Source organism: Dendrobium catenatum, unplaced genomic scaffold, assembly GCF_001605985.2.
Source record: "Dendrobium catenatum unplaced genomic scaffold, ASM160598v2 fragScaff_scaffold_1539, whole genome shotgun sequence".
Lineage (NCBI taxonomy): Eukaryota > Viridiplantae > Streptophyta > Magnoliopsida > Asparagales > Orchidaceae > Dendrobium > Dendrobium catenatum.
Window position 1 is genome coordinate 127,439 of NW_021320001.1, and position 12,232 is coordinate 139,670.

At 41.5% G+C, this 12,232-nt stretch overlaps 1 protein-coding gene across 1 annotated transcript; it reads right to left on the reverse strand.

The window, feature by feature from the left end:
- Window positions 1-5,717: 5,717 nt before the first annotated feature.
- On the reverse strand, window positions 5,718-8,828 carry LOC110099291 (serine/threonine-protein phosphatase 6 regulatory ankyrin repeat subunit C). The gene is made up of 3 exons (XM_020826389.2): window positions 7,806-8,828; window positions 6,508-7,040; window positions 5,718-6,387 (listed from the first exon to the last, which is right to left on the reverse strand). Exons 1-3 carry the CDS (start codon window positions 8,317-8,319, stop codon window positions 5,815-5,817), a joined length of 1,620 nt encoding a protein of 539 aa, XP_020682048.2. The 5' UTR covers window positions 8,320-8,828; the 3' UTR covers window positions 5,718-5,814.
- Between the last annotated feature and the right edge of the window lie 3,404 nt (window positions 8,829-12,232).

Sequence of the window (12,232 nt, forward strand, 5' to 3'; positions counted from 1 at the left end):
GACCGGAACCCGGTATTGCTATGTTTGTGTATTGGTAGGTATTGCTTGACAATAACGAGAAATACTACTCTATCAAGACCAATACCGAGCAATACCTAGCAAAACCGGGGTATTACTCGGTATTGCTAGGTATTGGTCTTGACACAATGATATTTCTCATTATCGAGCAATACTGAGCAAAACCTATCAATACCCTGGTCTGTACAAATCAGCTAATACATAGCAATACCGGGTTCTGGTCCGGGTCAGGTTGTCGGGCCACGCAGTAAAGAAGAAGAGCACGTGGCGACATTTTATTGGGGTCCGAATGTAGAGCTACGTCAAGTGTCCGGACCTAATAAAAATTCTTCGACTTGACGAGGAGAAGAAGTGATGCGGAGACATAAGACCGGCACAGGATAACAAACCCGTACAGGCGGACATCTTATCATAGGGCTGCTTTAGTTCGTTAGTAGTGGAGCTCATATTAGTACTATTTTTAGTTATACAGCATATTATATACTTTTTGTTATTTTACTGTTTTAGAATACTTCTTCTTTTAAGCTGAGGAAGAAGGAGAAAGGAGGTATGATATAGTTTTTACAGCTTTAATACAAATCAAGCTCTGCAAATACCTTGCAAGCTTCTACTGTTGCATTAATTCCTGTTTGCTTGTGTCTTCTACCGTGAGATCCTACATCAGTATTGGTATCAGAGCGAGATGGCCGAGAGCAGCAGGCGGGTGGCTCCCGGCGGCGACAACAGCTTGGAAGCTCTCTGGGAGGCGCACATCGGATTGGGGCGGCGAACAGAAGAGCTTGAAACCGAATTGAATAGATTCTACAATGAAATCCGACAAGAACTGAGGGCGATTTCTGTCCGGCTGGATCGATTAGCTCCTTTGCGGGATATCCCTGGAGTCCGGCGATATGGCGACAACGACAGAAGGCTCAGGCGAGAACCACCAATGGATGAAGCATCCGATTCAAGGGAAGAAGTTGATGAATACCGACTATCGGGACTCTCGGACTCTGAGGATGGTGCTTTTAATGGCCACAGACGGAGGAATCAGCGGCGTAACAGAGAGGATAACAGGCCTCATAACGAATTCCGGGTAAAATTAGATATCCCCTATTTTGACGGTAAATTGCATATAGAGGATTACTCGGATTGGGAAAGAGCTGTGGAAACCTTCTTTGAATATATGGAGATAGAACCTAGCAAACAAGTGAAATATGTCGCTTGTAGACTCAAAGCTGGGGCGAGTGCTTGGTGGCAACAAGTAGCTCAAACGCGAAGAAGAGAAGGCCGCGGACCTGTTAGCAGCTGGAGGCGGATGAAGCAACTATTACGTGGACATTATTTGCCCACCGATTATGAACAAATGTTGTATCAACAATACCAACATTGTCGCCAAGGCAATCGATCGGTTAATGAGTATACCGAGGAGTTTTACCGCCTCAGTGCAAGGAACAATCTGAATGAAACAGCCAACCAGCTCGTAGCCCGTTATATTGGCGGATTGAAGGAATCCATACAGGATAAGCTCGAGCTCAATGCCGTGTGGTCCTTGTCTCAAGCAGTTAATTATGCTTTGAAAGTTGAAATGCAGGCAGTAAGGCATAATCGGAGCCATCCGTTTCGTCGCGGTAGCATGGGTTCAGAACCAGTGTCTGATAATGCACGAGCAGCAAATGCCGCGTCGCCTCAAGCTGGAAAGCAACCAAGTGTGCCTACTGGAACTATGGGACAGCCGGTAAATTCAGAGAAGCCGTTGGACAGCCGAACTGTAGGAAGAGGCAAGTCAGGTGCCAAGGAAAATCCATATGCCAAGCCTTCTAACATCAAATGTTTTCGATGCTTTCAACAAGGACATAAGTCAAATGAATGTCCTTCCCGTCCTCAATTACAACTGTTGGATGCTGAAGCTGATGAAGACTCTACCGATCCGGAAGCAACTGAAATTCAGGAAGATGTGGAAGCTGATGTGGGAGAACCGCTGGTTTGTGTAATTGAGAAGCTGCTTCTAGCCCCTAAACAACCCGGCGTGTCCCAGAGAAATGCCTTGTTCCGGACAAAATGCACAGTAGCTGGTAAAGTATGTGATCTGTTGATAGATAGTGGTTGTACAGAAAATGTAGTCTCCCGTGCTATGGTGCAGGCATTGCAATTAAAAACTACAAAAAGTTCCAATCCCTACAAGATCAGTTGGGTTAAAAAGGGAGTCGAATTGGCTGTAACTGAACTATGCAAAGTTACTTTCTCCATTGGCAAGCATTATGTCGGAGATGTTTTATGTGATGTGCTATACATGGATGTATGTCATATAATCCTTGGCAGACCATGGCAATATGATACCGGGGCTATATATGATTGCAGGGCTAATGTTTACTCGTTTGATTGGAAAGGTAAACGACTCCGTCTACTCCCGAGCAATGTGACTTCAGAACTGAAGGAACCTCGTGGCAAGACCAATCTGTTCGCTGTGTCCGCCACCGCCTTGGTCAATGCCTGGAGGGAGTCTAAGAGCATCATGGCTCTGATAATAAAAGAGATTTCCGAAGATACAAAACCACAACCTTTATCTGCGGGTGTGAAGCTACTGATTGAAGAGTTCGCTGATGTCTGTACCGACCGGCCCCCAGAAGAATTACCGCCAATGAGGAATATCCAGCATCAAATTGATTTGGTTCCGGGAGCTACATTACCAAATCTACCGCATTACCGCCTCAGTCCGAATGAGCACAAAGCCCTGTAACAGATTGTAGATGAACTCTTGGAAAAGCAATTGATCCAGCATAGCTTGAGTCCATGTGCTGTCCCGGCTTTACTTGTACCGAAAAAGGATAAATCCTGGAGGATGTGTGTTGATAGCCGGGCTATCAACAAAATTACCGTTAAGTTCCGCTTTCCGATGCCGCGTTTAGAAGAGATGTTGGAACGATTGGCAGGTGCAACGGTATTCTCCAAGCTCGATCTTCGCAGCGGTTATCACCATATACGAATCAGGCCGGGTGACGAGTGGAAAACAGCATTTAAAACTAGGGAAGGATTGTATGAATGGAGAGTTATGCCCTTCGGCATGTGCAATGCCCCTTCCACATTCATGAGGTTGATGAATGAAGTGCTCAAACCGTTCCTCAACCGATGCTGTGTAGCCTACTTCGACGACATCTTAGTCTACAGCAACACCTCAGAGGAACACCTGCTACACTTAAAAGGTATTTTGGAAACTCTCAGGAAGCATAAATTATATCTTAACATGGCCAAATGTGAATTCGCAGCATCTATAGTGTCCTTTTTGGGCTTCCGAATCTCTGCTGAAGGCTTATGTGCCGATCCAAAAAAAATATCAGCTGTCCTCGACTGGCCAACTCCCACGACACTCACAGAGGTTCGAAGTTTCCACGGCTTGGCCAATTTTTACAGGAGATTTATAAGAGGTTTCAGTCTAATTACAGCGCCTATCACTGATGTTCTTAAAGCTAAAAGTTTCGTGTGGACGGAAGCACAACAAGACAGTTTCTAGAAAATTAAAACTGCTCTCACCACGGCCCCTGTTTTGGCAATGCCGAATTTTGACAAGCCCTTCTTGGTTGAAACGGATGCCTCTACAATTGGCATAGGCGCTGTTCTCTCACAAGATAACAGGCCAATTGAATTTTTTAGTGAAAAGCTGAGTTTACCTCGGCAGCGCTGGACCGTCTATCAACAAGAGCTTTATGCTGTGGTTCGGGCTCTCAAACAGTGGGAACCATACTTGCTTCACCAAGATTTTGTTTTGTGCAGCGACCACAAAGCTCTTCAATACATCAATACACAAAAAGACATAAATCGAATGCACGCACGGTGGCTTATGTTCTTACAAAAATTCACATTTGTACTCAAGCATAAGAGCGGGGCACAAAATCGGGTGGCCGATGCTTTGAGCCGGAGAGCAGCACTGATCACACAGTTACAGACTGAATTTGTGGGCATTAGTTCGTTACAGGATCTATACCCGGAAGATGATGACTTCTCGGACGTTTGGCACAAATGTCTTAAGGCGGAGCCAGTCCCAGACTACTCAATAAGACACGGATTCTTATTCAAAGGCAATCTAATGTGCATTCCTAAATCATCATGGCGTCAACAGATTATCAAAGAGGTTCATGGCGGAGGACTGGCAGCCCATGCTGGGCGGGATAATACAATTCAACAACTTCAAAGTAAGTTTTTTTGGCCACATTTAAGGCGAGATGTTGCTAAGTTCATTGAGCGCTGTTCTATCTGTCAAAATTATAAAGGCGGCGGCCAAAATACGGGCCTTTATATGCCGTTGCCGGTACCTGAATCCATATGGGAAGATCTAAGCTTAGACTTCGTCCTGGGCTTACCGAAAACTCGCCGCGGCAATGATTCTATTATGGTCGTTGTCGACCGTTTTTCCAAAATGGCGCATTTTATACCGTGTAAAAAAACGTTTGACGCCATGAATATTGCCAAGTTATTTTTCAGGGAGATTATTCGACTGCACGGCATTCCAAGATCTTTAACGTCCGACAGAGACGTTAAGTTCATAAGTCATTTTTGGCGAGACTTATGGAGGCGTATGAACACCAACCTGCAACTCAGTTCTTCCTACCATCCGCAAACGGATGGTCAGACGGAGGTGGTAAACCGGACTTTGGGCAACCTGCTTCGCTGCTTAGTACAAGACAATCCGAAACTCTGGGATGATGTTCTTGCACAAGCCGAATTTGCCTTTAACTCTTGTCCGAATAGATCGACGGGTACTTCTCCATTTAGCATTGTTTACACTAAGCTTCCAAATACTATTGTTGATGTTGCAGTATTACCGAAATGTACCAACAAAGCGGCATCAACCCTTGTGGACCAATTCACGAAAATGTTGGGCAAGGTGCGGCTCAAACTAGAGGAATCAAATCTGCAATATAAACAACAGGCGGATCTCCATCGCCGCGAAAAGATTTTCAACCCAGGAGAGCTGGTCCTAGTACGCTTGAAGAAGGAACGTCTATCGCCAGGAGCTTACTCTAAATTGGGACGACGCAAATTTGGACCATTTCCTGTCAAGCAACGCATCAATAATAATGCTTATATTATTGATTTGCCTGCTGAATTCACCACCTCTCACACTTTCAATGTGGCAGATATCTACTCATACTCTCCTCCTGATGACAGCCTAACCAACATTGATTCCGGTGGAATCAATTTTCTCACGGCGGGAGCGAATGATGCGGAGACATAAGACCGGCACAGGAACATCATTTGACACTCATGAACATGCTCGATAAGAAACATGCTAAAAAGCTTCTTGATAAACTGAATAATTGTTCGATAAGGACCTTGTAAAATATTATATATAAATATTGATTAAGTCTCATTATAGATAGAGTTTATTCATGATCAAAACATATTTGTTGATGTTTGATAGACTATTTTATTTTAGGGTTCATTAAAAATCTCTTTTATTAAAAGTATCATTTATGAGCTTGACAAGCAATTCGTTTATGGGTTGGAGAAAGCTCGATAAGCTTGCTTGTTTATGGGCTAAAGAAAGCTTGATAAATATGTTTATTAACAAGATCGATATAAATGTTAATACTTATTAGTAATCTTGATAACATTCATTTGTTAAGCTAATCTTCAGTTCAATATAGCTTGATAAGGCTCGTTTGTTAATTTAAACGAGCTGCTCGTTTAAAACTCGATAAACACTAAAAAATCGAACGTTAAACTAAATATAAACATATGTCATTTTAAATGAACCAAGATTAAACACAAATATAAAAGTTCAAAATTGAGCTCGAATATGAACGAGCTTATGATAAACTAAGCTAGTATCATTTGCTTATTTAAGGGAGAGTAAACCTTTATGAAACTAGATGACCACAAAATAATAAAGGGAGTACAAATAGCCATTCCACAAATAAGATCAGCCAACCATCTGCATTGTGAAACCACGACCACATAAATGCCCATGGAAAATGCCACCAACATTGCTACTAGTGCAACCTGTACGCAAAACTGGGCAGTAATGATGACGCTCAATCTTTGGTCGCGCTCTGGAGAGCTACTACTAATTAGCAAGAAGGTTATGCACATAGAGCTTGCCATTGCAATGGTATCAGAGATAAGGAACACCTTGAAAGCTACTTTCTTAGCTAGAATCGCCATGCCTTGTCTGTGGTTACTATCATCATTGTTGTAACCTCCAGGCAAGGTGAAAGCAGCTGCAAATGTAACTGTAGCAATGAGTACTGCCACTATTGCAAGGTTATTTGCCATTGCTCTATGTCTGTCAAGCTCTTCTTCTGGATAATCTTGATCCTCAGGCATCATGATGTCCATTCGGTGAGGGCCAAATTTGGTGCCAGCAGAGTTCAATTTTTCTATCATAATCCTCTGCAAATGGACATTTAAAAGAGTTTCATTAAAAAGAGTTTGAGTTGTTTCTAAAGGCTTCAACTTCATTTGCTTAAAATAATTACTTCAATTCATTTGTTGATATGAAGTCATACGTACCCTCCTGAAGCCAAATTTGGAGGCATCAATTGATGAAGCTACATCAAGGGGAGTGAGACCTTTGCAGTTTATAATATTTTTATCGACTCTGTTATTTGACAACAAAAGGCGGACGATTCTCCACTGGCAGTTCATTGCAGCCAAATGCAATGGTGTGTTTCCCTCGTGATCTGTCTCATTTATGCTCTGTCTGAGTAGAGGATTTCTAAGAACTTGTCTCACCACTATTATCATTCCCTTCTTTGCAGCAACATGAAGAAAATTGTTTCCATCATAATCAGTAAGCTCAGTGGCATCAGGGCAATGGCGGAGTATCTCCCAAATAACTTTCGTATAGCCCTTGCTTGCTGCTATGTGGATGGCTGAGAGGCCCTTGTCGTCCAGGAGATGAGCTATTGTAGCGTTCGCTTTTAGTAAAAGACGCACCATCTTTACATCTCGAAGGGAAACTGCGTAGTGAATGGGGGCGCTTAGGGAGGCATCCGCCTGTAGGTTTAGTGCCGGTATTCTTTCCAGTAGAATCTGCGTAATATCTGAAGACCGACCTTACAAAAATTAGCTACCACAACATGCAAAAAAAGATAAATATTCTTTTTCGTTTTAGTTTTGCTTGGACATCTCCGCAATATCTGAAAACCTTAAAATCTTTTTATAATTAGTTTATACTTGAAGTATGTTTGTTTAGATCGATCTAAATTTAAGTCTTCATCTTTCAAGTCAAATTCTCCGTTACAGGTGGAAAAAAAAAACAAAACAAAATTTGTGGAGAGCTTCTTGTACAGATTTATATTAGTAGTATAATATAAATGGTCAAAATTTTGATTTAAAAAAATAACCATAGAAGTCCTGACATTTCGCATCACATCATAATTATTTCATAGTTACTATATAAACTCCTAACAAAAAAGGGGAGTTGAACGAAGCTATAAAAACATAACTCAAAGTGAGAGATTCTATGTTCTTTAAGGGATTTCTATGTAATAGTCTTGGTGATTATGTGACTATGAGTATCTCCGGCGAATTTTGTAGGGCAATACATAAAATTAAAGAATAAAAAAACATAAAAGAATAAATGTGATTAACTATTTTTCTTTTTAAATAAAAAAAAACATAAAAATAAAGAATAAAAAATAAGCTTCGCCATACTAGTCATTGAGTTTCAGGAAAATTTCTCCGTTATAGGTGTTATAGTTGTAGGTATTTTTATAAATTTATAATAGCAATTTAATCCTACAAAATACAAATATTGCTAAAAAGATGTTGATCTTTTATAGAAATGGGAAATTCGTGGCGGTTACCATAGCTTCGGCAGACGGCAGCATGCAGAGCAGTTTGCCCTCGAGGTCCTCTATAATCCACCTCCGCACATCCAAGCAACATTTCCACAATCTCCACTGAGCCTCTCACCGCTGCTAGATAAAGCGGAGACTCTCCATCTCCGTTAACCATGCACGTCATATTCTCTCCAACAGCTAAAAGTTGGCGGACAACTTTGGCATGGCCGCCTCGTGCAGCTTCGTGCAAAGCGCTATCCTCGCGTTGGTTCAACACTCCCGTCATTTGCAATCCTGCTCCATGATCGATCAGCAATGATAGGATCTGGTCATGGCGTGCACGGGCAGCGCAGTGGAGGATCGTGTCGCCTTTTAAGTTCTGGTGCTGTAGGAGGTCCAATTCAGGGAGATTGCACGCCTCGATGATGGGCCAGATGTTGCCGAGGCTTGCGGAGATGTGGAGTATGCTGTTTCCTTTAACGGTGATGCCGTAGAATCGAGTTGGGTCATCCTGGAGCAGCGCACGGAGGCGGGCCATGTTGCCCCCTCTAAGGGCCCTGAGGCAGCTTGGGTGCATTTTCGTGGCCATATGGGGGGTGAGCGGATAAGCGACTTTTTTTTTTTACCATCCCATCTGCTTTATAGCATTTCAGGGCAACCCGTTCAGAGTCGAGTCTTCCAGCGGGAAGGTTCGAAGAAAGCTAGGATCGATGCATTTTCATGGCCATGTAGGGTTGAGAGCGACTGTTTTCTAACCATCACCTGTGCTTGATAGCGTTGCAGGCCAACCTGTGGTTTACAGTACCTTGGAGTCAACTCTTCCATTTTCATGGCCATGTAGGGTTGAGAGCGACTGTTTTCAATGCTTGGGTGCATGTCATTTTCCTCTCCACTGTTTTCTCATCATCAATGACCTGTTTTAATAATAACTTTATAATCATAAATGCTGCCACTAAACTAAAATCTCAATCATAAGAAATTAATTTAATTGACCTAAATATTCTAAATAAAATCTCAAATCATAAAAGTTAACCATTCTCAAAATTAATTTACAAAGATCTCTCTCTCTCTCTCTCCACTAGGGGTGTAAACGAGTCGAGTCGAGTCAAGTTTAGGCCTTATCGAGCCCGGCTCGTCAGTCGGAAAGCGAGCTCGAACTCGAGCTCGACAGGCGAGCTTGAGCTCAAGCTCGTCCCACTATAAATGAGCTCAACCCGACTTGCGAGTCATGGACTGAATTTTTTAGTGTTTTGCTGCAATCATAGAGTCTTCTAACGTAAAGCAACATGAACACTTTTTAACACAATGCTCACCACATTTCTTCCTTTTAGACCCAAAGAAAGCCACCCAACACAAGGCATGCAAAACTTACATCAACTCAACTTGAATTCTCAAATGAAACATAAAGCATATGAAGGCTTTCTAATCTTAGTGAGATGCGTCAAGTAACTACAAGTGTATGTATGTAAATGAAAGTTCTAAAATTTTTGTGCTCGTTTATTTCTTTAACTCACATTGAATAAAGCTCAGATTCATCCAGGCTTAGCAAAATAAAACCTACAACAAGTTCGTAAACATTAATTAATAGAAAATATTGGAGCACAAATACAAAATTCTTCAAACCCCTTTTGACAAGAATACCTCTAAGCATAACCTTATTTATGCGCTCTTTCATTGATGGAACAATTATCAAACATAAACCCAACATCTCTATATTAAATCCATACATACCTACAAATTTGAGATATAAAACATGCCAAGTGATTACTCATGAAAATATATTACAAAAGGAAAAGGTATTTCAAGTTGTTCATATCTATCATTTCAACCTAACACATGCATTAACGAGAGAGACTTAATATCGCTTTCATCTCGCATTCCAATTCATTACACATGTTGGCTACAAATCAAACATCTAGCAAACAAAGTATCTCGATAACCATTTGTGGTAACATGACATCAATTAGCCATAGATGAAAATTTAGTAACACTACAAGTGACTTGCTAGAAGAGTATCATGTCATCCTTGATGCTTCATTGCTAAGGTAGAATAAGAGCCAACAATATCGAAATAGCACTAAGAAAGGAAATAATCACATAAGTGCGTATGTATGTGTGTGCACACTTATCCATTTGACACTGAAGCTTTGTATAGATGAAAGCGAAGACAAAGAAAAAGATTAGGAAATTAGCCCCTTTGAGGCATTTAGTCAAACACCTAGCATATAATACATGAGAGATGACACAAAATAACCCATTTGAAATTATGCTATCATACCACACAGCTTAATTTCCTAGAAAAGAACTTTATTAAGAGGGTATCTAACTAAAGGTAAACCCATCCTCTACACATTAGAACACTTAATAAAGTTCTTTCCATATTTTCTTCTTCCTCTATTCTTCAATTAGTCCAAGTAAAGATATATAAAAGAAGAGAAAAGGAATAAGAAGAAGCAGGGAAGGAAGGGGGAAGAGGTTACCTGCCTTCAAGGGGAAGAAGATATATATTTATTTATTTTTCGTAAATTTATTCTATTAGAATTTATTGATTAAAGATATATATTTATTTGAATTTTATTTAAATGATTTTAACATTTTATTTATCAATGAAGAATTTAGAGCTGGTTTTAATAGGGTTAGAGTGTTAACTTAGTGAATTTTGGTTCGAATTAAAATATTTAATTTGATTAGTTTTGATTCGATTTTAAATGGCTCGGGTTGAGTCAATTCGGGCTAATCGGGGCTATTGTCCTTTAAATCATACTCGATTTGAGTTAAATACCAATTGGGTTGACTTGATTTGACTTAGGTCGAGTTATCGAGTTAAGTCGATGCTACATTATTAGGCATCCTCCTAAGAGAAGTCCTAGAAGAGTAATGTCTACACTAGGCTACAAAAACCTATGCGCTAAAGATTGAATTGGAGAAATTGACCTCAAATAATGAGGTCAATAGATGTGTCATAAATAAATACAAAAGAGATCAAACACTCATAGAAGAGATACCAAGATTTATATTGTTTGACTTCAACCAAGCCTCATACATGATGGAGGTGAGAATTTGATCCATTAATCAAAGAAGCCACAAGCATGAAGGACAAGTATCAAGACATTCAACAACTCATTACTTTTTTTTTTTCTTTTGCAGGTTCAAATCTGCAAGCTTCTTTTTGATGTATGGTGCAACATAGAATAAAGCATGAAGCTACTGAGTTTTATCAAGGGCATTGTTGAGCTTGCTCGCCCTGTTGTGATGCCCATGATCCTTAAGGGCATGGAGATCTCTAATAGGCCCAAGCAAATAAGCTAAGCATTTTCATTTTATTATATATGAACATGGGTATATGACCCTGGTTGCATAATACTAATTTATTATTGTACAGTTTATAGATAAGGTACCTGATGCGGTGCATCTTAGTTAAAGAGGACCTTAGGAATAGCTTATCTAATTTAGTACCTTTTTCTAGAGAGTTCTAGGCATTTCTATTATATTGTTATAAATAGTTGCTATAGGTAGAAGAAAGGCATGAATGAATATTTTTGGAATTTGAAACAGTTTTCACTGTTTTTGATCTTCAAGAGCTGTTTAGCTCTTTTTCTTCTTCTCCATCATGCTTCTTTGGTGATTTTCCCCACATCAGATGGTATCAGAGCGAGGTATGACCCTTGACGTCGATCAGGGCCCTGGGCTGCTGCTACATCAACCCTTGACGTCGATCGGGGTTTTGGATGCTTGGGAAAGGCCATGTATGAAGCTAGGTTGTCGACGACGTTCGAAGCCTCCACCAGCCGGCAACCATACCGGCGAATCTACACATCCCGCTGGCAACCATACCAGCGATTCCATCGTCTGGCAACCATACCAGCGATTCCATTGTCTGGCAATCATACCAGCGAATCGCTCTCCGATGGCAACCATACCATCGGAGATCCCCTCACAAAATTTCCCCATCCGCGACCTTGGTCGCGTTCCTCGCAGTCGACTCCTCGATCCGAATATGTGCCATTGCTTGTCCAGTATGCCCGAAAGATACTCGCGGCAGCAGGCATCCGCTCCGTTCCGCATGCCCGTCTTCCTAATTACGCCCGCTAATCTTTCGTTCTCCGTCCGCTCCCACGCGCTTAGACCCCATTCTACCCGAATGCAATCCGCGTGTTCGATTGTCTCTGCTCGCAGAATACCAATCGCATCAGCGTCCCTCTCCATTCCAACCAACAGCCGACATCTTCCACTCATTCTCACGAGTAGCCTCTCCTTGAAGCTGTTGAGGCCAGCCAACAGGAGTGCTGCTTGGATTTCCTGATCCCTCTCCATAAGCGACTGTGACTTCCCACGCTCATATCTCCCCCGCACGACCTCATGTTCCATCCCTCGTAGATCCCGCTCATTACGCCTGAGCCATTATCTCTCTGCAAAGTCTCTCACTCTGCGCTCTAGAAGCCTGAGGAACT